Source organism: Culex quinquefasciatus, chromosome 3, assembly GCF_015732765.1.
Source record: "Culex quinquefasciatus strain JHB chromosome 3, VPISU_Cqui_1.0_pri_paternal, whole genome shotgun sequence".
In the NCBI taxonomy this organism is placed as follows: Eukaryota; Metazoa; Arthropoda; class Insecta; order Diptera; family Culicidae; genus Culex; species Culex quinquefasciatus.
This window is the reverse complement of record NC_051863.1, coordinates 151,233,282-151,261,005: the sequence shown is the minus strand read 5'-3', so window position 1 is coordinate 151,261,005 and position 27,724 is coordinate 151,233,282. Positions and strand designations below refer to the sequence as shown.

Genomic DNA, 27,724 nt, shown 5'->3' with positions numbered 1-27,724 from the left:
GTTTGGCACTCACATTCAGTGTAGAAAACTAAATAGCGCGATCAAAACATGTTTTCGTTCTTGTTCGTGTAATTTTGCAGGAGATTTTACTCTAAATACTGTGATTAATTGGTTTAACATACAACGAGGAAAATGCATCGTCTTCCGCTCAATTTGTGCAAATTTGCAGCTCGGATGGCCGATCCAGTACGGCAGAATCTGAAAAGTGTATCTGCCAAGGCCACAGCCACTTCGCTGGTCGTCAACCGTAGCCTCCAATATAGACAGTCGTCATCTAGTACCGGAGCAGCTGATAACGGCAATAAGGTATGATAATTTAGTCTACGGTGTTCGATAGTAACAGGAAATGGCTTCTGTTTAGTTATGTTTTCGCTATTATTTTCGCATTTTTTGCTTGTAACTTTGGTATGCATTTTTTGATGTATAAAAATACGTTACAAAAGTAACAATTCATTGTTAATTACAAGATGAAATAAATTTAATATTTGCATGCTTTTACGTTTTATATGAGACGAAGTAAATTGCAGTGGAGACGCATGGTATGTTAATTTTCTATTTAGTTTCAATAAATTCCCAGTTTTGACTACAATAATCAGAGTTTAAATTGAGTTTAGAATTGACCAACATAAATTGTATTCAAGGGATACAGTTTTTTCGATTATTTTTTTTTTCAAAGTATTAATTGTAGCTTGTTATACAGTCCAGGCTCGATTATCCGAAGGCCTCGGAAAAAATCACTTCAGATCATCGAATAAAGAAAAAAAAATGTTCCGCTGTCTTATTTTTGATTGTTGAGCTTAAGTATGACCCCTAAACTACACTAAAATGATTTAGAGTTTATTAAATTCATGATGATGACCAAAATGTTCAAAACATAAAATAAAAATAATAATGGCAATCAATTGAAACAACGACGTCTTGCAAACTAACCAGTGATAAAAGCATTTTAATTTCGAATTCACGTCAGTGGAGATGAGATTTTGTAAGCAACCATGCGCACCCTTTTATTTGGGTGTAAATGTGGGTGCGCATGGTTGTTTAAGTTGATTCTATAGCATTAATAGCTGAAATTTACTTTTATATTTATTGGCCGGGAAATCACTAAAATTAAATAATATCGATTAGAGCATATTCAGTAAACTGAAGCGTTTACTGACACCTAGTTGTGTTATCATTAAAGAAACAAGAAAATTAAGAGCTTACATTTTCTGTTTCTATAAGTATTAGGGTGGCTCGACATGATCGATTTTTCGGAACAAAGTTTTTTCGGTCCCTTTTGGGTCCCTGAACAACCCCCCAAAATTTGGGAGCGATTGGTTCAGCCCACACTTTGCGCAAAGCGATTCAATTTTGTATGGGATTTAGTATGGGAAAACTAACTTTTTTGTATTTTGATTTTTATAATTTTCAGGTTTCACTGAATTTAAAAACCAATACCGTAGGAGTGTAGCCCTGATTGTCCTCTAAAACTTTCCCGAAGAAAGTATGGTCCTATCTCTCTTCTGAAAAAAGATATAGCGATTTCAAAAGTTCGATTGGAAAATAAGTTGAGAAAATTATATTTCCTGACAACACTGACAGTACATTTACGTAATATGAGTACGACATTTGTTTCTAACTCGTTTCAAGTGCATCCTAGGTAAATGGTGTCTTCTGGAAAGTTGTTGTATATACACAGGGCTATCTTTTAAAAATATTGACGTACAGGGTGACACCACTACAGGGTGTCAAACCAACCCTAACTTTTTCTGTTGGCCATTTAGAGGATTGGTGTATTCGGCAAAGTTGTTGAGAAAGTTATTTAACGTAACTTTTATCATTAGGGAACAGGGTGACACCACTACAGGGTGTCAACTCAATCCTAACTTTTTCTGTTGGCTATTTGGAGCATTGATGTGTTCGGCAAAGTTGTAGAAAAACATATTTTATGTGTCCTCCAACAATAAGTGACGTGGTGACACCACAACAGGAGGGAGGGGAAGGTTACTCAACTCAACAAATTCTCAAGATGGTCTTTTAAAATATTGATTTTTGCAGCAAAAGTGCAAAGAAGCTTATTTCATGACATTCGGTTAAGAGGATTACACAACAACCGGGTGTAATTTCATAACTAGGTCGAGCTAATGATCTAATCTCCAATGACTTCAGACAGTTTCCAGATATATGTTTTAAAAATACATGTGTCTGTAATCAACATGACTTCTAATCTCCAATCTATCATAAGCATAACAAATCAGACGTTTTTGTTAAATTCAAGTATTGGTATCGAACATAAGTTGATCTTGAGTGAAAATTTTGAAAATTGTTTTTTTTTATGGTTTTATGTATGACGTTGTTTTGCCAGTTAAAAGTCCCAGTTCTAAGTGTGCTTTTACTTGGCAAACATTGCTAACTGAGTTTCAATATATATTTTCTAATGAATTCATTCAAACCTGTAATTATTTTTTAATTACCCTATCCCTAAAGAATTTTTATTTGAAATAGAGTATCTCAACAACCTCTAAAATTTTAATGTGTGAATTTTATGTTAATAAGTTAATTGTGCTCAGAATTACTTAAATTATGATCGAATGATTAATTGAATATTATTGAGAGGAAAAAACGCGGATTACATTAGATCTTTTGATACTCCTTTATGCAAATCGAGGGAACCGCAATTGAAATGATTTTATAAAAAGGTGTTTAATCAATAACACTGATATTCCTGGCTCAAAGTTGGTAAAGATTCTTAAAAGTACAATACAGTCGGGAATAATGTACGCTACAATACTCTTCGATAATAATTTAATAACCTAAAAACAAAGATTTGTTAAAAATAGCTCATTCTGCTATCTAAAATTATTTCAAGAAAATCCAATAGCAGAGGACAAAAATATTCTCGATAGCTCAACTTGGTATTGGCGAGATAAATTTATTTGCAATGGTAATTAACTGTTATAAAAATAAAACAATACTTAAAATAGTCCAAATAGTGATCTTAAAACTTCAATAACTTTACTTAAGTTTGAAAGTACCCTTAAGTAAAGTTCTAGCAATATTAAAAAGCAATAGCCAATAGCAATAAAATATTTCGCTACACGCAATTAGAAAATGTTCGAACAATTTATTGGTTACCTTGGGCGGATATCAATAATTAAATAATCCGTTCGCAATTTATTTTATGACCGGAATAATTTAGTATATCTGGCGTTTTTTTAAATATTTGCAAACATGCCAATAATGTTGTTGTGGAAAACAAATTGTTTAGTTTAAAAGTTGTGAGCTGCAAAAAATCACTATTTCTTACTTACTTTTACTTTTATTGGCGCTACACCATTAGCTTGGCCTGCTGCACGATTCTCTGCCAACAAGCTATTTCCAAAAGTTTTTAAAATTTGCTCAAATGTGTAATCGAATAAAAAGGATTTTGCAGTGTTTAAACTGTTGCAACTTATAATTACATCAAAAATTTGGAATCATTTTGAAAAATTATCAAGCTCCTGATTTTCGAAGGCAATTTTAAAGGGAAGATGAATGAAAACTTAGATTTTTTTATTTCCAATAAAAATGTCATAATGTTCTACAAACTTTTAAAGCTAAATTAAAATAAAAATATTCATGAAAAATTAGCTAGAATCCTTCACGAGTTTCAAGTGCATTTCAAATCATACATTTTTTTCGGCTAAACAACTCTGCAATAATGAATAAAATAGAATTAAAAATATGTTTGAATTGATTCCATTGACTTATCTCCTTGTTTTGAAAGAGCAATCCGAACATGTTTTAAAACCTCTGTTTTGATAAAATCAATGTGGGTGACATTGGATCTCTTTCCAAACATCCCAAAAATTCCATTCAGTTTTAAAAGTCGTGTGGGTTCCTCGCAGTTTTGCCATTAAGTTAACAAAGTTTGTATCAGCGTTTTGGCTGTAGTTGCAAAATAAAAGAAGAAACACCCTCCCCCCCCCCATATTTTTAACATATTTTTGAACAATACTGTACCTGTGCTTCTCCTGGGGGTAATTCTCTACCAACTCACACAAAATCGGGAATAGTTAACCCGACCCCTTCCATTTTAGAACATGCTAAAAAAAGTGGTATTTTTCAATAATTTGCAGCCTGAAACGGTGATGAGATAGAAATTTGTTTTCAAAGAGACTTTTATGTAAAATCGTACGCCCGATTTGATAGCGTATACAGAATTCCTAAAAAACGTATTATTCATCGACAAAAAAATGAAAAAGTTTTAAAACTCTGCCATTTTCCGTTATTCAACTGTTTTTTTTTTGGAACGTGTCATTTAAAGGGAAATTTAATGTACTTTTCGAAGGGCTATTTTTCATTTAGAACAAAATTTTTATTTTAAAATTTCGTGTTTTTCCTAAATTTGCAGGGTTATTTTTAAGAGTGTAACAATGTTCTACAAAGTTGTAGAGCAGTCTATGTTCAAAAATGAAAGGGGTCGTACCGTCCCTTCGCCACGAGTTATCAAAAAATGGACCTCGGATTCGTGATCAGAGACAAAAGTTACCCCTTAGGACAAAGTTTCACGCAAATCGAAGAGGGGTCGGGGCAACTTCTGTGTGAGTTGGCGGAGAATTACCCCTGAATGAAAAAAGTAGTGTGACGGGACAACATCGTAAAACTGGAATTTTAAAAGGCACTGTAAGATAATCGCCACTGTTTTGCCAGCATATATTATTTTTATTTTGCTCTTCTACACTTTATCAAAAATTTAAAAACGAATCTTATGCGCCATGAACTGAACGAATTAGTTGAAATTTGAGTTTTTGCCAGCCATTTCTTTGCGAGACGGGACAACGAAAGGAGCAGATTTATGAAAAACTCATCTCTCATTCAATGGCTTGCAGTCCTTATTTGATCAATATTTTTGGCGTTTGAGGTAAGAAAACGTATTTAAAAACATAGAAATTTTTAAATCATAACAAAAATTAAATTTTTAATTTAAAAATCGTATTGAAAATTGAATCAAGTGACTTTTAGTGTAGCTTCGCTAAGAATCGGTCTAATGTTGAATTGACAAATTTATACCTTTCTTTGCATCATTTTTGTTTCATTTGATCTAATTTCATTTTGAGATTAGGCTTACTTTTAAACCAAAGTCATTCAAACAAGTTTCATCAAACTTCACTAAATTTGGGATAATTATGCTCAATTATCAGATAATTTTCACCTTAGGTGACTTACTAAATCCATTTAATACCAGTAAACTCTGTTCCTCACTTTGAATTAATCAGCTAGTGTCAATCCTGAGATTTCCCGGGACAGAATGACCGGGAAATTTTGAAAACTGGGAATTCCCTAATCCCGGGTAATTTTATATTTTGTTCCGGTTTTCCGGAAATTGATAAAATACATATTTTGGTCAGGAAATTTAAATTTTGTTGTGAAAATAGTGGAACAGTTGAATACTGAGTAATTGATTAGTTTTTTTTATAGCGTTCAAAATGATATTGAGACAGCGTGAATTTTACTTTTTATGGAAAATTGTAGAAATTTTAGAGTACAAATTTAAAAAATGTTCATTTTTTATGTAATTTTATGCATTGTGAAAATGTTAGGTTATAATTTAAGATAACTAATGTTATTTAAATTCAAAATAAATTTTCATAGTTTACCATTTTTTCTTCGGTGCAATCATCTTCTGTAAATTGGGACAAATGTATCGTTTTGGGAATAATGTTGAACCCACATTTTTGCACAGTGTTTTGATATTTCTGATTGATTTGGTTAAAATTTAACATAACAACAAAACAAAAAAAACTAATGCACCAAAAAATGCTGTAAAATTTACTATTCCAACTTATATTGAAGTTCTGATTTGCACCAAAAGGCGGACTTAAATGAAGATAATCGATAATATTAAAAATATAAGTTTTAAAAAAAACCAAAATTCTAAACTTATTAAAAATGTAGCAATGACTGGATGTAATTTTCATAGTTTCTTTTTTTTCTTTTTCTCATACCTTATAAAATACATATTTTTTATAAGCTTCTATTTACTTATTTAATCTGAAACACATTTTATAAACAATTGCAGTTGATTCAAAATTTCAAGCATAACAAAGTACATTAACAATACCAACTGCTTTCCCCTTGAAGATTGTAGTCTAGACTCTCACCAGATCATGACAATAAACTTATTTTATGATTTTAAGGTTTTAAAACATATGTACTAAAAAATAGTTTTTGTGGCAATTTAAAAAAATAACCTGAGATCCCTGGAATTGCCAGGATTTAAATTTATGTTGTCCATTTTCCAGGAAATCCTAAACCTGGGAAAATTGTTGATGGAAGGAGGTTCAGCTTGGGCTTATGACGGAACACGAGTTAAGCTAAAACATCGAAATAAATTTATGTAGCTTGGAGAAAATAAAATTAATATCTATGCACTTTTGCTGCAAAATCAATATTTTAAAAGACCATCTTGAGAATTTGTTGAGTTGAGTAACCTTCCCCTCCCTCCTGTTGTGGTGTCACCACGTCACTTATTGTTGGAGGACACATAAAATATGTTTTTCTACAACTTTGCCGAACACATCAATGCTCCAAATAGCCAACAGAAAAAGTTAGGATTGAGTTGACACCCTGTAGTGGTGTCACCCTGTTCCCCTAATGATAAAAAGTTACGTTAAATAACTTTCTCAACAACTTTGCCGAATACACCAATCCTCTAAATGGCCAACAGAAAAAGTTAGGGTTGGTTTGACACCCTGTAGTGGTGTCACCCTGTACGTCAATATTTTTAAAAGATAACCCTGTGTATATACAACAACTTTCCAGAAGACACCATTTACCTAGGATGCACTTGAAACGAGTTAGAAACAAATGTCGTACTCATATTACGTAAATGTACTGTCAGTGTTGTCAGGAAATATAATTTTCTCAACTTATTTTCCAATCGAACTTTTGAAATCGCTATATCTTTTTTCAGAAGAGAGATAGGACCATACTTTCTTCGGGAAAGTTTTAGAGGACAATCAGGGCTACACTCCTACGGTATTGGTTTTTAAATTCAGTGAAACCTGAAAATTATAAAAATCAAAATACAAAAAAGTTAGTTTTACCATACTAAATCCCATACAAAATTGAATCGCTTTGCGCAAAGTGTGGGCTGAACCAATCGCTCCCAAATTTTGGGGGGTTGTTCAGGGACCCAAAAGGGACCGAAAAAACTTTGTTCTGGGTTGATTTGACCAATTTTAAAATTTCCCATATAACGACGAGCCAGTCTAATAAGTATCTCTACCCGCTGTTCCATGTCAGTCATATATTTCAATAGTTCATACTCAATTTTACTGACAAATACTGCCCCATTTGTTGCACACGCTAACGACAGTTAATTATTTGCACTGAATATTAACAGGAACTCGCAAAAAGTACACGCTGTGTCAACAAATTGTTGAGTCCCCCTTTGCTTGAACGAGAAAGCTAGTGGACTAAACGTTTCGAAAAACAACTTGCCTTAACTCAGATACAAGTGATTTGTTGCTGGTTACTGTTTATATAACATCTTCAATATGTGTATAGAATTATTGACCTCACTCAAATGCACTGTTAAAATTGGACACAACGAAGTGAGCGTTTAACATTAATTATTCAGGTGACTAAATATGCATGTATTTAGTGTCCCCAAAGAACTCAACTTCCACTGGGTCCCACATTATGCTGCAATGTTAATAAAAAAATTCGACCTCCAACAAACACCATAGATTGTGACGCAGAAATCCGCCATATCCACCTTGAACCATTGGATGACTTGCGTATCAGACTTGCTTTAGCTTTCAATACTAAAGTGCCGGCTAAATTTAGCTCTGTGTGAGTGCAGTGTCGAGAAGTAAACACAGATTCAATCATATAAAAAAACGCAAACTCACACAACGTTGTGCGTTTAACTGGCCGCACAGGTCGTCGATTGGTGTGTGGAGGCAACCCACTCAAATGGTTGGTGATTTTGTTTGTAAATATTGCTGAGCTCTCCGGTATCGGCTATCGGTACAGTGTAGGTACGAGGTTTTTAAAATTGGGGAAGGTATAAGTTACAGGGATACAAATAAAGCTTAAAGAACGATACACTCCTTTGATGAAATCGCACGGTTCGGTAAGGTGTTAACAACTTAAAAACGTCCGGCACATTCATAATCCATGACTTTCGACCTCTAGTGAATATACTGAATACTACCATAAAAGTTACAAGCTATCATGCGTCTCCATGAAATTCGCCTACCAGAATCGTTTCAAAGGAGATGCTTGGTAGCAGGTCTTTGTATTTTTTTAAGTATGTTTTTTGGTTAGGCAAGTACCAACATACTTCAGATTCCAAAAACAAGTTCGAACTCTCATGAACTTCGCTGTTTCGCTGTACAAAACAGACAAAAAAAACTTCACTCAATCCACAGAGACAGCGAGACTTGACTGCTGTTGTACATGTATTCTCCATAAATTTTTTCTGCTTCTTCTCCCCGTTCAGATTCCATTGAGCAAAGCAAACAGCAACAACACCACAACCAGCAGTGGGAAGCACGAAGAAGAGGCCAGCCCCTTGACGGACAAGTTTGGCCGATTTCACAGTTACTTGCGAATCTCGCTGACGGAGAGGTGCAACTTACGCTGCAAGTATTGCATGCCCGAAGAAGGTGTCCCCCTAACGGCAAAGGACAGTCTACTCACATCCGACGAAGTGCTCCGTCTGGCAGGTCTATTCGTGCGCGAGGGCGTCCGCAAAATACGACTTACCGGGGGTGAACCAACGGTGCGCAAAGATTTGACCGATATCGTCGCTGCGTTGAAGCGCATTCCGTCACTGGAAAGTGTTGGCATCACAACGAACGGTCTCATGTTGACCCGACAGCTGGTGGGCCTGCAGCGGGCAGGTCTGGACGGGCTCAATATCAGCCTGGACACGCTGAAGGCGGCCAAGTATGAACGCATCACCCGGCGGAAGGGCTGGGAGCGGGTCATCGCCGGAATTGACCTGGCCATTCAGCTGGGCTACAAACCGAAAGTCAACTGCGTACTAATGAAGGGTAAGTAGAGGATTGATCCAAGTGTAACACTGCTTCTTTGATGACCCACGCCCTTTGGTTTGTTGTAAGGTTTCAACGATGACGAGCTGTGCGACTTTGTCGAGATGACCCGGGATCGTTGCGTAGACATTCGATTCATAGAGTACATGCCATTCACTGGGAATCGGTGGGACACTAGCGAGATGGTACCGTTCCGTGAGGCTCTGGCCACCATTCGCGAGCGCTACCCGGATTTTACGGCCCTCGACAACGGTCCAAACGACACCGCCAAAGCGTTCCACGTGCCGGGCTTCCGGGGTCAGCTGGGCTTCATCAGCTCGATGACGGAACACTTTTGCGGTGGTTGCAACCGTTTGCGCATCACGGCCGACGGTAACCTGAAGGTGTGCCTGTTTGGCAATACCGAGGTTTCACTGCGCGATGCACTGCGCTCCGGATGTTCCGAGGACGACTTGCGCTGCCTCATTTCGGCGGCAGTTAAGCGAAAAAAGAAGCAACACGCAGGTTAGTGTTGATGAGATATTTGGAGAACCCTGCCCAGTGACCAATACGTTCGTGTTACCGTAGGTATGCTGAACCTGTCCCAGATGGAGAACCGGCCTATGATTTTAATCGGAGGATAACGATCACCCGGTAGAACAAATGGAAGGCAGCTGACCTCCAAAATAAAACAAGCGCAATTACAAACAGGGACGTGATAGCAATACACTTAGAATAGATAGCAAAAACGGGTAAAATATAAGAGGTAAGAGGATTGATTTACGACCCCATCTAACTTTTCGCAAGATTGTATCGTGTGTGATTGTCTCTCGTTCAATGTATGTCCCCATAACTGTGTGGGAATCGTCCCCCATTTCCAGGCAATGGCATTGTACCTGTGACTCGAATGTACTCGCCAAACGCGCAAGCGATCAAAATACGAACGAACGAGTTTTTTTATTTTTGTTTCGCGGTTTCGTACGCGAAGTAAGACAAGCCAAACCGGCTAAATCTGGATATTCATAGCCGGCGTTTATTACGCAAATCCGAACGAGGGTTTGTTTACGATATTTGCGAAAAAAATGTGTTGAGGTGTGCGTGCCATGGTCGGATGTTGAGTGCCGGTATCAAGAAAAAAAATCTTGTTTATTTTGCTTAGTCATGGTTAAAGATGCAATGAAACTGTATTCTGAGGCTTCTCAAAAATTAAAACTAGAGTCGACTTCTTTTATCGATAAATTAAGCCAATGCAAATGTTTTTCAAAGTTTTTGTCCCTCGGCTCTGGGCGGGGTCGAATATTTGTACCAGGCTTAAATAACTAATTTTCAAAAGATATCAAAGAGTGTTGTGATTATTTTTTCAGATAAAATCTCCGAAAAATGCAGAATTTTTGTTAATGACTCACGAAATTCTTGTTTGCAAGGAATGTTCTTTGCTAACACATTAAAAGGAATGCTAGATCAGATAAAATTCTGCAGGCTTATTTAAAAAGTATAAATTTTGTCAACAAGTTAAGGCACAATTTTCATCGTTGAGCATTTGATTATGTGCATAAAATTTAATATACGATTTTTTTTTGAAAAAAAGCAGAAAAACACAAAACTGGTTCAATTTTTTTTCGACGAATCTGCATAGGAAATTCATAACAGATCTATCGATTGAAGTATAATAGGGGAAATCTACCCATTTTAATCCTAATAAGCGGTCGTGTTTGAATGATGCTGGATAATCTAGAGTCTCCCTTGAATTTTACTAAAACCAAGTACACCAACGAGTAGAGCAAGTTTTTGTGAACATTTCTGTTTATTTGCACTTTCACTAAAAGTTATTCTATTTCTTTACCAAGCATTTAACAAAAAAAAAAATCCCAAGGGTATTCTAATCGAGGCGAATGCATTGGGCCACGCCCATTTTTTCTAATATCGGCTTAGTTCTTTTTTCTTCCAACACTCTGTCGAGTGTTGCCATTTGCGCTGACAGTTCAAACAAACACTCACGAAAAGTGGCATTTATAGGGAAAGTTTCCTGGCATCGCTGGCTGTGCTGCTGGTGGTGTTTACGGCCAGCCTTTGTTCTTTTTTGCCTTCGTCTCTCGCTCGGTTTTCTTCAGCCTTCGATTGGAATGCAAAGTGAAAATTGAAACGTCAAACGACTTGGCGCGTTTGTTTTTTAGATGGCGCTTGCTAATTTATTACATTTTTCGGGATTATTCTTCAAGTGAGTGCCTTACTAATGATCAAAAGAACATGTTGCCGGTAGTTGGAAGCAATTTCATATCTTAAGCGCCGTGAAAAAGTAAGCGAAAGTGAAAAGTTAATTTTGGCGATATTTATTAAGCGTTTGAGGGATTCTCGTGTTTGTCACTGTGTGTGCCAACAAAATGATGAGAAGTGGTCTCGCAAAATACAAATTATGATCAAAAGTGCATTAAATGTGATCTTTTTGGCCAGTAAGTGGCATACATTTGCATGCTTACTCGAGGCGGTGCTGTTGGTGGTAAGTTTATAGCCCAAATAGTATTTTTGGAGCTTTAATCGAGCATGAAACTCTCCATATGACGAAGATAGGTGTTTGATTGGAAAGGGTAGATTTCCCAAGCAACACACTTTGTCAGATAAACGTATTTCCTAACTGGTTGTATAACCGAATGGCCTCGTTACCACAACTTGTTCTACAACTCCTGTGCATTGGAAAAAGCGCACTTTTTTCTGTTGTATAACTTGCCAGAATAAGATGCAAGTTATCAGAGTAAGTTGTACAAATGTATCTGACAACACTGTGCTAGCTAGCAACAGATTCAACGAAAAAAAGGGGGCGTGGTTAACGGCTGTGCTGTCAAATCAAAGCGCACACTGAAAAGGAAAGATAGATTGAAAACAGTTGTCTAACCGTTACCCAACTTACATGTAAACAAACAGTTCTTATCAGAATTTCAATCAACGACGAAGCCAATATGAATAGTATCTCTGACTATTTTGGTACGCTTGTTTCTGCCCGATTTATTTAGAAAAAATTGAAATTGTATGAAAAAATAAATAAAATAATATTTTCGCGCTCTCTAACTGTGATTCATGTGAAACCCTCTTCATGGCGAACTTTTAGATTTTCATTTTTTTGATGAACTTCGTCTTTCCCAAGATTCGATCCGATGACTTCGACGACTTGTTGTTATCTCCAGGCAGGTCCAGGCGCGCTTCCACATCTCTCCACGAGGCTTCATAGTAAACAAGCTGGCCTAAACGTCAATAAGAAGGCTGCTGTCAGCTTTGTTATACTGCAGTGAGCTATACAACTTAACTCCAGAAAAGCTGTCATTGGAAATAAAGTTATATAAGTTTGTTTCAAGTCAGTTTTTATAACTCCATTATGTAACTTTGTTATAACAAACCGTTTCAACTGTCATTTCGATTACCGTACCACGGAGTAACATTGAAAATTGGTGTGATTTTAATTTGTTGTTTTCTCTATCATGAATTCCGTAAGCTGATATTTTTGTAGCTTTTACCGGCGATATTTTTATAAATAATCGGTCAACAATTAAAATTGAGTAGTGCGGTGCCAGTGTGGACGCGCAGTCCTGTTTTTTTTCGTGTTATTTTCCGTCTCTTTTGTGTCACTATTTGTGTACATGGGGTGATTGGATTTCTTCTTCTTCTTTTTTCATTTATTTTTTGTTCGCGCGTTCGTTGGCCGATGAATTTTATTTTTGTTCTCTTTATATAGTTTTCGATAGAAACGATCCGATTTTTGTTTTTTGAGACAAGCAAGTCGTATTGCTGGATTAAGTCCATTCCATATCATCGAGGATCGGAAGGCACGTCGACGGATATGTTTTAAGGCTTATGATATAAAATAATTTTAATGAATGAAGCCCTTCCTACATCACCGTTGATCGGAAGGCACGCCGACGGAGAATTTCTGGAGAATCGCGGTCGAATTAATACTATATTTAAATCCCTAGATAGGTATCTTTCCGCAGCCGGCTGCCTAAGATTTTTAAAATTTCAACCCATAAACAAATTGCTCATGGTCGCATCACCTACCACAGTGAATCCTGACCTCATACCCATCTTACTAACCCCTCAAAACTCATGTGATACTTTGTCGGAGACGCAGTCGATTTGGCGGTCCCATCACTCAAGTATCGGCTAACATTCCCATCCACTTCCCCGTGTCTTACCACTGGTCGTGGCCGGCGTCGGTATTGATCAGCACGATAGGGACCTTTGAAAATTGCGAAGGGGTGATGATTGGTTCCTACTTTTCATCTGTGGTCCACGGAGCAATGTTTGGGGGTCCTGGTCAATAACGAAGTAGCAGCTACGGGTAGACACCAATGCTATGCTATGCTATAATCGGTCAACAATTAAAATTATTGCAATCTTCGATAAATAAACATTATTGAAACTCTAAATACTGTCGTGACTTTCACCCGATTTATTCCACGATTTACCAATATTTCGGATTCAAATAACAAGACGCGTCTTTTCATGCCCAAGCAAAACACACGACTGATTTATTTCTCGTTTTCTCACGCACACATTCTCAACATCTCTCTCTGCTGACCTGCTCTCTCATTACGCTACATGAACGCTCTCTCTTCTCACTCTCTCTCTCTTCCCTGCCACACTCATTCACTACATCCTCGTTCTTTCCTACTCTAAAAATTCAATCATTTATTCAGATTAACATCAGCTTGGTGATCCTTTTATGCGGAAAATTCAGCTCATCTCAGAATTCGGCTTCAGCAGATGCTTCTCCGGTATCCTTGATCGTGACACATATCAGCCAGAACCCCAACGTCAACGTGGTTACCTGCAATTAAAGAAATAAAAAACGACAACTTGGAAAGCTATCGTGTAATTAATTGATTGAATAATACACCTGGAAATATACCCTACAATCTTCCCAGAAATTCTATTAGGAGCTCTGATTCAAGTCGTGTAGGTTACAGCCAGGGGGATGCTAACGGCAGCCATCTTGGGTGATTGAGATTGATAACGCGCGAAAACTGCGCACAGTGAAAACAAAAATATTTCTTTTTTTAATAATTCAATTTTTGATATAAGAATTACTTTAGTAAAAGTCAAATTACACAGTAGTTAAGTTAAACGTTTCATGTGATAAAAGTACAACTTTAAATGAGGTCATCGGCCCGATGTGTGCTTAATAGTCCCAACTTTAGTAGTTTATTTTGCAAAAAAAATGATAAAAATCACCTCACAAACATACACTAACTCTTAAACGTACATTGCGGTAAAATTTTACATAGAAACAATAATTACTTTATTTCCATTTTATGCCTGCCGTTTTTGTACTTTTTTTTTACAGTGCGCAGTTGCTTTGTTTTGGTTCCGTAACGAACAGCTGTTCTTTTGTGCTGGAGCCGAAGTTGACATTGCCCTTTTGTTCTGGTGCCGAAGTTGACAACTTGTGTTGGCTGCGGGCGAGCTGCATGTAGTGAGATATAGATGTCGCCCCCCTGGTTACAGCCTATCGTTTCTTAAATCATCACTTCAAAAAAAAGATTGAAAATCTAAACAATTCCTATAAAATTCCTAAAATTGTTTTGCTTCATCTTCCCTGAATCCAATCATAACCTTACATTTAAGTTTTGCAAGTGATGCCTATCGATTCTCAAACCATCACTTTAACAATATTGAAATTTGAAAACAAATTTCCAACTTCCTAAACATCGATAAAATTTACCTCTTATTAAATCTTCCCTGAATTCCAATCATGAGCACGAATTTAAACCTGTCTATTCATAAATCATTTCTCAAAGATATCTAAAAAAAAAGTCTTCTCAAACTTTTCTAACAATCGATAATATTTATCTATTAATAGATCTTCCCTGAATCCAATTATAAACTCAAATTTTAGTCGTGTAGGTTACAAGCCTATTGTCTGTTAAATCATCACTTCAGCTTGTTCAGCAATCGATAATATAACAATATACGAATTCCAATCATTGTCGAGCCCAATTTTCCATGAATTTTGAATATTTCGGACACAAAATTAAGCTCTAAATTAGGTCGTGTAGGTTATGAGCCTATCGATTCTTAAACCATAACTTTAACAATATTAAAATCTGAAAATATCATTCCTAACATCCCCAACAATCGATATTTATATTTTAAAATCCAAACATGAGCTCAAATTTAAGCCGTGTAGGTTATAAGCCTATCGATTCTTAAATCATCGCTTCAAAAGATTGAAACTTCGTTAAAAATTACATACTTTTCCAACAATCGATTATATTTATCTTTCAATATAACTCCCCGAATCAAATCATTAACTCAAGTTTAAGTTTTAGCCTATCGCAATCACCACTTCAATAGATTGGAAATCTTAACAATTTCTTACCCAGCTTGTTCAACAACCGATAATATACCAATATATGAATTCCAATCATTGTCGTGACTTTCACCCGATTTTCTATTTATTTTGAATATTTTGGACAAAAAAAATTAGCTCAAATTTAGGTCGTAAAGGTTATAAGTCAATCGATTTCAATTTATTTCTCCAACAATATTGAAAATCAGATTTTTTTTAATTCCAACTTCTCCAACAATCGATAAAATTTATCTTTTACTAAATCTTCTCTGAAATCCAATCATAAAGTCAATTTAAATCGTACTGGTTATGAGCCTATCTATTCTTTAACCATCACTTCAACAGTATTGAAAATTTGAAGAAAGAAAAAAAAAACTTTTCCAACAATCGAAAATATTTATTTCTACTATACCTTCCTTGAATCCAATCATGAGCTCAAATTTAAGTAATGTAGGTTATGAGCCTATCATTTCTAAAACTATCACGTTAAAAGATTGAAGATGTGAATAATCTTTTACCAACTTTAATAAATCGATATCATTTATGTTATACTATCTTCCCGGAAATCCAATCATGAGCTCTAATTTAAGTCATGAAGGTGATTTAAAATTCTACCCTCTAATGGAATTCACGCTAAAAGACTCCCACATCGAAGCTTTATAATCACAAAAACTCAAGCCAAAAGCTCAAACATCCTCGCGCTACCCTATAGGGTACTCAAGCTCAGAGATTTGTCCTTCACGCTCTAACCTCTCATGGGACTCAAGGTAAAAAATATATCATCTTCCATGCTCTACCCTCGCAGGGGATTCAAGCCCACAAACTCAAAAAATTACGCTCTACCCTCACAGGGGAATCAAGCTAAAGAAACTACAGCAATCACGCTTTACCCTCTCAGAGGACTTAAGCTCACAAACTCCAATAGTCATGCTCTATCCTCACAAGGGACTCAAGCTCAAAACTCCAGCAAATACACTCTACCCTCACAGGAGACTCAAGCTAAAAAAGTCATCATCCAGGCTCTACCCTCGCAAGGGAATCAAAGCTCAAAGATTCATCTACCAGGCTCTAACCTCGCAGGAGACTAAAGCTAAAACATTCAATATCCACGCTCTACCCTCACAGGGGACTCAAGCTAAAAAAAATCATTTTCCATGCTCTACCCTCGCTGGGGGCTCAAGTTTAAATATTTATGATCCACGCTCTACCCTCACAGGGGACTCAAGCTCAAAACTCAAAATATCACGCTCTACCTTCACAGGGGATTCAAGCCCAAAAACTCTAACAATCACAATCATCTTCCATGCTCTACCCTCACAGGGGACTCAAGCTCAAAGTTTTTATAATCACGCTCTACCCTCTCAGGGGACTCAAGCTCAAAAACTCCAACAATCACGCTCTACCCTCACAGGGGACTCAAGCTCAAAACTCCAAAAATCACGCTCTACCCTTACAGGGGACTCAAGCTCAAAACTCCAGCAATCACGCTCTACCCTCAAAGGGGACTCAAGTTCAAAACTTCAACAATCACGCTCTACCCTCACAGGGGACTCAAGCTCAAAACTCTAAATATCACGCTCTATCTTCACAGGGGATTCAAGCCCAAAAACTCTAACAATCACAATCGTCTTCCATGCTCTACCCTAACAGGGGACTCAAGCTCAAAGTTTTTATAATCACGCTCTACCCTCTCAGGGGACTCAAGCTCAAAACTCCAACAATCACGCTCTACCCTCACAGGGGACTCAAGCTCAAAACTCCAAAAATCACGCTCTACCCTTACAGGGGACTCAAGCTCAAAACTCCAGCAATCACGCTCTACCCTCAAAGGGGACTCAAGTTCAAAACTTCAACAATCACGCTCTACCCTCACAGGGGACTCAAGCTCAAAACTCTAAATATCACGCTCTATCTTCACAGGGGATTCAAGCCCAAAAACTCTAACAATCACAATCGTCTTCCATGCTCTACCCTAACAGGGGACTCAAGCTCAAAGTTTTTATAATCACGCTCTACCCTCTCAGGGGACTCAAGCTCAAAACTCCAACAATCACGCTCTACCCTCACAGGGGACTCAAGCTCAAAACTCCAAAATCACGCTCTACCCTCACAGGGGACTCAAGCTCAAAACTCCAACAATCACGCTCTACCCTCACAGGGGACTCAAGCTCAAAACTCCAGCAATCACGCTCTACCCTCAAAGGGGACTCAAGTTCAAAACATCAACAATCACGCTCTACCCTCACAGGGGACTCAAGCTCAAAACTCAAAATATCACGCTCTACCTTCACAGGAGATTCAAGCCCAAAAACTCTAACAATCACAATCGTCTTCCATGCTCTACCCTCACAGGGGACTCAAGCTCAAAGTTTTTATAATCACGCTCTACCCTCTCAGGGGACTCAAGCTCAAAACTCCAGCAATCACGCTCTACCCTCTCAGGGGACTCAAGCTCAAAAACCCAACAATCACGCTCTACCCTCTCAGGGGACTCAAGCTCAAAACTCCAACAATCACGCTCTACCCTCACAGGGGACTCAAGCTCAAAACTCTAGCAATCACGCTCTACCCTCAAAGGGGACTCAAGTTCAAAACTTCAACAATCACGCTCTACCCTCACAGGGGACTCAAGCTCAAAACTCCAACAATCACGCTCTACCCTCAAAGGGGACTCAAGTTCAAAACTTCAACAATCACGCTCTACCCTCACAGGGGACTCAAGCTCAAAACTCAAAATATCACGCTCTACCTTCACAGGGGATTCAAGCCCAAAAACTCTAACAATCACAATCGTCTTCCATGCTCTACCCTCACAGGGGACTCAAGCTCAAAACTCCAAAAATCACGCTCTACCCTCACAGGGGACTCAAGCTCAAAACTCTAGCAATCACGCTCTACCCTCAAAGGGGACTCAAGTTCAAAACTTCAACAATCACGCTCTACCCTCACAGGGGACTCAAGCTCAAAACTCAAAATATCACGCTCTACCTTCACAGGGGATTCAAGCCCAAAAACTCTAACAATCACAATCGTCTTCCATGCTCTACCCTCACAGGGGACTCAAGCTCAAAACTCCAAAAATCACGCTCTACCCTCACAGGGGGCTCAAGCTCAAAACTCTAGCAATCACGCTCTACCCTCAAAGGGGACTCAAGTTCAAAACTTCAACAATCACGCTCTACCCTCACAGGGGACTCAAGCTCAAAACTCAAAATATCACGCTCTACCTTCACAGGGGATTCAAGCCCAAAAACTCTAACAATCACAATCGTCTTCCATGCTCTACCCTCACAGGGGACTCAAGCTCAAAGTTTTTATAATCACGGTCTACCCTCTCAGGGGACTCAAGCTCAAAACTCCAACAATCACGCTCTACCCTCACAGGGGACTCAAGCTCAAAAACTGAAAAAAATCACGCTCTACCCTCACAGGGGACTCAAGCTCAAAACTCCAACAATCACGCTCTACCCTCACAGGGGACTCAAGCTCAAAACTCCAACAATCACGCTCTACCCTCACAGGGGACTCAAGCTCAAAACTCCAACAATCACGCTCTACCCTCAAAGGGGACTCAAGTTCAAAACTTCAACAATCACGCTCTACCCTCACAGGGGACTCAAGCTCAAAACTCAAAATATCACGCTCTACCTTCACAGGGGATTCAAGCCCAAAAACTCTAACAATCACAATCGTCTTCCATGCTCTACCCTCACAGGGGACTCAAGCTCAAAACTCCAAAAATCACGCTCTACCCTCACAGGGGGCTCAAGCTCAAAACTCTAGCAATCACGCTCTACCCTCAAAGGGGACTCAAGTTCAAAACTTCAACAATCACGCTCTACCCTCACAGGGGACTCAAGCTCAAAACTCAAAATATCACGCTCTACCTTCACAGGGATTCAAGCCCAAAACTCTAACAATCACAATCGTCTTCCATGCTCTACCCTCACAGGGACTCAAGCTCAAAGTTTTTATAATCACGCTCTACCCTCTCAGGGACTCAAGCTCAAAACTCCAACAATCACGCTCTACCCTCACAGGGGACTCAAGCTCAAAACTGAAAAATCACGCTCTACCCTCACAGGGGACTCAAGCTCAAAACTCCAACAATCACGCTCTACCCTCACAGGGGACTCAAGCTCAAAACTCCAACAATCACGCTCTACCCTCACAGGGGACTCAAGCTCAAAACTCCAGCAATCACGCTCTACCCTCTCAGGGGACTCAAGCTCAAAACTCCAACATTCACGCTCTACCCTCACAGGGGACTCAAGCTCAAAACTCAAAATATCTCGCTCTACCCTCACAGGGGACTCAAGCTCAAAACTCCAGCAATCACGCTCTACCCTCTCAGGGGACTCAAGCTCAAAACTCCAAAAATCACGCTCTACCCTCACAGGGGACTCAAGCTCAAAACTCCAACAATCACGCTCTACCCTCACAGGGGACTCATGCTCAAAACTCCAAAAATCACGCTCTACCCTAACAGGGGACTCAAGCTCAAAACTCCAAAAATCACGCTCTACCCTCACAGGGGACTCAAGCTCAAAACTCCAGCAATCACGCTCTACCCTCTCAGGGGACTCAAGCTCAAAAACCCAACAATCACGCTCTACCCTCTCAGGGGACTCAAGCTCAAAACTCCAACAATCACGCTCTACCCTCACAGGGGACTCAAGCTCAAAACTCTAGCAATCACGCTCTACCCTCAAAGGGACTCAAGTTCAAAACTTCAACAATCACGCTCTACCCTCACAGGGACTCAAGCTCAAAACTCCAACAATCACGCTCTACCCTCAAAGGACTCAAGTTCAAAACTTCAACAATCACGCTCTACCCTCACAGGGGACTCAAGCTCAAAACTCAAAATATCACGCTCTACCTTCACAGGATTCAAGCCCAAAACTCTAACAATCACAATCGTCTTCCATGCTCTACCCTCACAGGGGACTCAAGCTCAAAACTCCAAAATCACGCTCTACCCTCACAGGGGGCTCAAGCTCAAAACTCTAGCAATCACGCTCTACCCTCAAAGGGACTCAAGTTCAAAACTTCAACAATCACGCTCTACCCTCACAGGGGACTCAAGCTCAAAACTCAAAATATCACGCTCTACCTTCACAGGGATTCAAGCCCAAAACTCTAACAATCACAATCGTCTTCCATGCTCTACCCTCACAGGGGACTCAAGCTCAAAGTTTTTATAATCACGGTCTACCCTCTCAGGGGACTCAAGCTCAAAACTCCAACAATCACGCTCTACCCTCACAGGGGACTCAAGCTCAAAAACTGAAAAAAATCACGCTCTACCCTCACAGGGGACTCAAGCTCAAAACTCCAACAATCACGCTCTACCCTCACAGGGGACTCAAGCTCAAAACTCCAACAATCACGCTCTACCCTCACAGGGGACTCAAGCTCAAAACTCCAACAATCACGCTCTACCCTCAAAGGGGACTCAAGTTCAAAACTTCAACAATCACGCTCTACCCTCACAGGGGACTCAAGCTCAAAACTCAAAATATCACGCTCTACCTTCACAGGGATTCAAGCCCAAAACTCTAACAATCACAATCGTCTTCCATGCTCTACCCTCACAGGGGACTCAAGCTCAAAACTCCAAAATCACGCTCTACCCTCACAGGGGCTCAAGCTCAAAACTCTAGCAATCACGCTCTACCCTCAAAGGGACTCAAGTTCAAAACTTCAACAATCACGCTCTACCCTCACAGGGACTCAAGCTCAAAACTCAAAATATCACGCTCTACCTTCACAGGGATTCAAGCCCAAAAACTCTAACAATCACAATCGTCTTCCATGCTCTACCCTCACAGGGGACTCAAGCTCAAAGTTTTTATAATCACGCTCTACCCTCTCAGGGGACTCAAGCTCAAAACTCCAACAATCACGCTCTACCCTCACAGGGGACTCAAGCTCAAAAACTGAAAAAAATCACGCTCTACCCTCACAGGGGACTCAAGCTCAAAACTCCAACAATCACGCTCTACCCTCACAGGGGACTCAAGCTCAAAACTCCAACAATCACGCTCTACCCTCACAGGGGACTCAAGCTCAAAACTCCAGCAATCACGCTCTACCCTCTCAGGGACTCAAGCTCAAAACTCCAACATTCACGCTCTACCCTCACAGGGACTCAAGCTCAAAACTCAAAATATCTCGCTCTACCCTCACAGGGGACTCAAGCTCAAAACTCCAGCAATCACGCTCTACCCTCTCAGGGGACTCAAGCTCAAAACTCCAAAATCACGCTCTACCCTCACAGGGGACTCAAGCTCAAAACTCCAACAATCACGCTCTACCCTCACAGGGGACTCAAGCTCAAAACTCCAAAAATCACGCTCTACCCTAACAGGGGACTCAAGCTCAAAACTCCAAAAATCACGCTCTACCCTCACAGGGGACTCAAGCTCAAAACTCCAGCAATCACGCTCTACCCTCTCAGGGAATTCAAGCCCAAAAACTCCAACAATCACGCTCTACCCTCACAGGGGACTCAAGCTCAAAACTCCAGCAATCACGCTCTACCCTCTCAGGGGACTCAAGCTCAAAAACTCCAACATTCACGCTCTACCCTCACAGGGGACTCAAGCTCAAAACTCAAAATATCTCGCTCTACCCTCACAGGGGACTCAAGCTCAAAACTCCAGCAATCACGCTCTACCCTCTCAGGGGACTCAAGCTCAAAACTCCAAAAATCACGCTCTACCCTCACAGGGGACTCAAGCTCAAAACTCCAACAATCACGCTCTACCCTCACAGGGGACTCAAGCTCAAAACTCCAAAAATCACGCTCTACCCTAACAGGGGACTCAAGCTCAAAACTCCAAAAATCACGCTCTACCCTCACAGGGGACTCAAGCTCAAAACTCCAGCAATCACGCTCTACCCTCTCAGGGAATTCAAGCCCAAAAACTCCAACAATCACGCTCTACCCTCACAGGGGACTCAAGCTCAAAACTCAAAATATCACGCTCTACCCTCACAGGGGACCCAAGCTCAAAACTCAAAATATCACGCTCTATCCTCACAGGGGACTCAAGTTCAATAACTTCAACAATCTATCCTCGCATACTCAAGCACTCAAGCACAAAAAACAACGACATTGCTGTTTTCAAGGTTCAACGTGATAATGTTCAGGCAAGTTTAACACGAGTCTTCCAGCCCAATGACCGGCAAACAGATCGTTCACATTTTTCTGCTGATCGATAAAACAAGGAAACCTTAAAATCGCATACAAAATGTTGTAAACTTTTATACAGCCTTTCAATTATTAAACAATTTTAACCGCAAAACTAACCCGAACCAATCGGGGCTCTCACAAGAAGCAGTCCAAACATTATGCATTTAAATTACCCATGATTAAATCTCAACAACGTTTATCTTGTTGTTAAACAACAACACTCGAGAAAAGTATTAGTCGTACATAACTCTTCAATTCCAGCACCGGTACTACAAAAATCGAAAAATCGTGATTACTACACAAAAACCTTCGTGAAAGGCCGGCCCACATTTATCTGTACTTCGTTCGTCTTACCTTAGCGGGGGAAACGCATCCACATAGATGTCATCTTTTTTTTTCTCCTTTTCACTTTTTTTCTTTCGGGGGCTACTGTAAACTTTCATCAAAAAAGAACCACCCAAACACAGCACACAAAAAAACAAAAATCGCCACTATGTCTTTCCCCACAACACAGTTCCTTTGTAACCTCTCTACTGCCACCAAGGTCACAGGCGTCAGATTTTCAACACTGCTACAACTTCAAGAAAAACACAGACGCCATCATGGCGGCTGCTCATAGCCGCACGCCAAACAATCTCACAAACACAGCTGCTGTAAATTTTCTTCTTCAACCATCCAAACACAACTGAAGGAAGTGAAAAATCGCCACTCCGTCATTCCAAACAATAAAGCTCGGCTGCAAATCTTCTGCTACCACCATGGTCAAACAAAACCGACGCCATCATGGCTGCTGCTGCTGCTGCTGCACTGCAAATACGTTTCGCCTAGCAAAACGCAAAATTCACTTAATTTTCACAAAATTACTCTACGCACTCGCGATGGGAGCAATTGCTGCGCCATTGTCGTGACTTTCACCCGATTTATTCCACGATTTACCAATATTTCGGATTCAAATAACAAGACGCGTCTTTTCATGCCCAAGCAAAACACACGACTGATTTATTTCTCGTTTTCTCACGCACACATTCTCAACATCTCTCTCTGCTGACCTGCTCTCTCATTACGCTACATGAACGCTCTCTCTTCTCACTCTCTCTCTCTTCCCTGCCACACTCATTCACTACAAATACCTCACGTACAAATTTACACCACCTAACAACACGCAATGTCAAGTTGAATATGTTTGTAGAATATCAGTTATATAACCTATTCTCCGATAACATTTGTGTAACAAAGCGAGAAAACCTAAGGTTATTTATAGAATGGTTGGCCACGCCCATTTTTCAGAAGATGCCGTCACATGACAATGTTAGATAAGCAGTGAAACAAACTGTGCAATATTATTCTCATTCAACAAACTGTTTTCGAGGAAAATAATGCAGATGAGGGAACAGCATCATGGCATATCAGGATTTTGAAGTTAAATTACAGCTCATAAAAAGCGTTTTTGACTGAAATCAAGTGATAAATACATCAAACGGAAGTGAGCAAGCAAGTTTCTATCGAAGGTGTTCCAAAATAAGATGTTTAAATAGTGTAAATCAGCAAATTGGTTGGAACCCTCCAAATAGGTGAGAATTTTTCCTATGTTGTGTTTTGTTGGAAAAGAGTGAAGTTGACCGTGTTTTAACACTTTTGTGGCACAAAACACGATAGTTACACAAGTCAGTTATACAAGCAGTGAAACAAACTGTTATTTATGTTATGTTCAGATTTTTTTTCTTATGTTTATCAAAAACAATTGTCTAACTATTATTCAACAGTCGACAAGTTATGAGTGCTACTTGGGTTCCCCTATTACGAATATAAAAATTAAAAACAAACAATTTGTTAAAACATTGTTAACGGCCAAGGGCTGCGTAACGGCTCTTTTTATAAGTACTCTGACATCTTAAATTTGATGAAAAAATATTTTTTGGGAAATTTTCATAAAATTAATAAATATAGGAGCTTACGTTGTAGAGGGTTAAAAAAGATTTTGAATTGAATTATTATTAAGTATATTCAATTTTGTTGGCGTAGACAAAACAATTAAACATTTTTTTCTACTTCTCTTCTAGCAAAACCATCTCTCATCTCATCCACCATCCGATCGTACCCCCTGCTTGGGGTACGCGCCTTCTCCTCACTCAGCCACGTGGACGAGCGCACCGGCAAAGCAACAATGGTCGACGTAGACGACAAGGTGTCCACCAGACGCGAAGCCAAGGCCCAAGCAACGGTTTACGTGGGGCCCACCATCTCCTCGCTGATCGAGAGCAACGAACTGAAGAAGGGTGACGTCCTGTCGATTTCCCAAATGGCCGGCATTGTGGCGGCAAAGAAGACGTCCGATCTGGTCCCACTGTGCCACAACATTCCGCTGTCGTCGATCAAGGTTGAGACGAGCCTGAACGCGGCCACCCACGAGGTTCACATTTTGACCAAGGTCAAGTGCGATGGGAAAACCGGCGTCGAGATGGAAGCGCTGACGGCGGCCTCGATTGCCGCGCTGACCGTTTACGACATGTGCAAATCGGTTTCGCACGAAATTTTGATTAAAAATATAATGCTGGTGGAGAAGACGGGCGGGAAGAGCGATTATTACAAGCTGGCTAAGAAGCACAAGAAGCAGGAACATCACTCGGACTCGGATCCTCCGATTGTCGTCAAACGGTACAATACACATCCGATTGCAGGCCATGAGGAGTTTGTCCCAGTACATCACTGAGATTTGACGCTTTTGAACAATCAATCCTCGATATCGACAACATGTGCCTTTTAGCGTAGAAAGTAAGATTTTTACTTAGCATTTCTTTGTCTTTCTATCTTTCTGCATAGGAAACTCTAAAAATGAACCAACTCTACTGCAAGTATAAGATAATCTTTATTGGTAAAGGAATTACACAACTCAGCCTAATCGTAAGACTGTCCCCAATCGAGGCCCATCCGGCTGCATCCTCGCGAAATCGCCTGCAAACTGACCACCAATTCGCCGTAACTCTCGCACGCCAGCCCCTTGTGCTTCGATCCATCCGCCAAAATCTTGGGATCACGCATTTCCGGATTAACGCCCGTCAGCCAGCTCATCGCCGCCGACCAAATGTTGCTAAACTTGGGCACAAACAGTGGCGCCCTCACCGTTCGCTTCATCCCACTCAGCGGGCAGTGTATCCTCGCGTAGCCCCGATTCGTCTCGACGTTCCAAAAGTTGTTTCCGTACAAACTGAACACAACCTGCGGCCAGCCGTGCGGATTCGTGGACTTCATCGTAAACTCCAACGGCATATTGAACACCACCGTCCGGTAGTCGTCTTCCGGTTGGGCACTCTGCGTAATTCCAGACCGCATCCCGGACACCAACTCCCAGTCCGGTCCAGCCACGATGTCATACCGGCAGAACAAGCTACTACCGTCGGGACCCATTGGAAAGTACGCCGATTCCAGTTGGCCCGTTACCGCTAGATGGAAGAAGCTTTCGCCATCGCCGGAAGGTTCTTTCATGCTGTTTACTTGGAGGCCACGCGGAACCAGAACAACAAGCGGAACTTCGTTTGCGTAGTCGTTGCTAGTGGCAACGCGCGTTCTAATGGGCGCGCATTGAGTTCGAAGCGCCTAGAAAATGGACTTGCTTTCAAACTTGCATGCAAGTAGCTCGTGATCAGTGGAGAGAGGACATATTTTTCATGTGCATTTTTATTTGTGGTAAAATTTATTACAACTTGTTACATTTTTCACACAAATTAAAACATTCTAAAAGTGTTTAAACTAATCATTTTTCATATTTTTTCTACAGTCTTCAACATTTAGTGCTAGTGAATAGAATAAGCAATGTATACTTTTCATTTGATCAAATATAAAACTTATTAAGTAGGTATGTTAAATTGAATTGATTCATTCATCCGAATACTTTGATGGTTATTGCTCTTTCAATATAACTGATAAATACGATCCACCTTTAAGTGCTTGTAACTTTCGATAGGGTTTTCAGATGTTCAATCTTTTGGACTCGTTGAAAGGACTTTTGATTACCCATCTAACCAATGGGTTGCTTAATAGATCCGGACAACGTTTTCATCAAAATATCTGAGATCCGGCCTCAACAAAGTCTATGGTCTTTTAATGAGCCTAGGTAAGTCTATCTAAAAATATATAACATGACAAGTTTCTTTACAAAACCACCCTTTTACAATCTTCCGGAGTTTCCTCATTTTATTTAGCACAACTTTTGAAGTACTTTACTAAACTTCAAAATATTCAATCGGGTATTATGGGACCCCAAGAAAGACTAAAACGGTTAAAATCGGTTTATCAAGTGCCAAGATAATTGAGTGACATCCAAACACACACACACCGAAATTTGTTAAAATTTTGATTTGAATCGATATCTGGAGTTTTTTTTTTTTTTTTTTTGAAAAGGTTCAATAAACCAAATTTCCCGTTTTTGCTTTTTGGGTGTTTTTGAAACCGCCTTGAGTCAGGGGTATTAAAAAACACCCAATAAGCAAAAACTGAAAATTTGGTTTATTGAAACTTAAAAAAAAAAAAAAACTCCAGATATGTAAACGTGAAGGTGGGTCTAGGAGGTCGAAATAAGATGTCAATTTTTACGAGTGATTGTATAACCTTTCCTCAGTAAGGTGAGAAAAGCAAAAAATCCCTGATTTTTCAACAGTTTTGCTCCTCTTGAAATTGCAATCTTGAATTAAATATTTTCAAAATGTTTGTTTCGATAAGATCAGAACATTTCACGAATGATTCAATTTTTGACATTAAAAAATGGAGCATTAGTTTCTGAGATATCGGCATTTGAAAATTGAGTGCTGGTTTGGTTGCACTTAAAATACTTCAATACAGTCACGAATCACAAAAAATAAGAACTTTCGTTGTCTTATTTTTTATTGTTAAAAGTGCCGTAGCCAGGGAGGGAGGGGAGAGGCTTTTCAGAAATCCCCCGGAAATGGCTGGAAGTCATATGGAGATTGGGCAGAAGATGAAGAAAAAGAAGAAAGTTTGTTCTACGATTTTTTTGTACGTGATTAAACTATCCGAAGTCTCATAAAAAAACTTCAGATTATCGAAACTTTGATTAATCGAGTTCGGACTGTACATTATAATTATTTAATTGCTTATTTCTAGAGTTTTTTTTTAATGGACTTATGAAACACAGTAACTTGCACGACATTAATAAAAAAACACTAA

The 27,724-nt window shown here is 39.5% G+C and overlaps 2 protein-coding genes across 5 annotated transcripts; one reads left to right on the top strand and one right to left on the bottom strand.

Moving 5' to 3' along the window:
• On the top strand, window positions 1-25,505 carry LOC6038608 (molybdenum cofactor biosynthesis protein 1). 4 transcript variants are annotated; one of them, XR_005278316.1, is made up of 5 exons: window positions 1-306; window positions 8,471-9,026; window positions 9,096-9,530; window positions 9,594-9,771; window positions 24,604-24,739. XR_005278316.1 is itself a non-coding variant. In XM_038261527.1 (4 exons), the coding sequence occupies exons 1-4, from the start codon at window positions 133-135 to the stop codon at window positions 25,371-25,373; spliced, it is 1,335 nt and encodes a 444-aa protein (XP_038117455.1). In that variant the 5' UTR covers window positions 5-132; the 3' UTR covers window positions 25,374-25,505. The 4 variants fall into 4 exon arrangements, 3 of the variants coding, with proteins under 3 accessions (XP_038117455.1, XP_038117454.1, XP_038117456.1); XM_038261527.1 differs by lacking the exons at window positions 9,096-9,530; window positions 9,594-9,771 and adding an exon at window positions 25,364-25,505 and having other exon boundaries at window positions 5-306; window positions 24,604-25,198; XM_038261526.1 differs by lacking the exons at window positions 9,096-9,530; window positions 9,594-9,771 and having other exon boundaries at window positions 6-306; window positions 24,604-25,289.
• Window positions 25,377-26,397, bottom strand: LOC6038607 (B9 domain-containing protein 1). Its single transcript, XM_001848331.2, has one exon. It carries the CDS (start codon window positions 26,024-26,026, stop codon window positions 25,439-25,441), a length of 588 nt encoding a protein of 195 aa, XP_001848383.1. The 5' UTR covers window positions 26,027-26,397; the 3' UTR covers window positions 25,377-25,438.
• Between the last annotated feature and the right edge of the window lie 1,327 nt (window positions 26,398-27,724).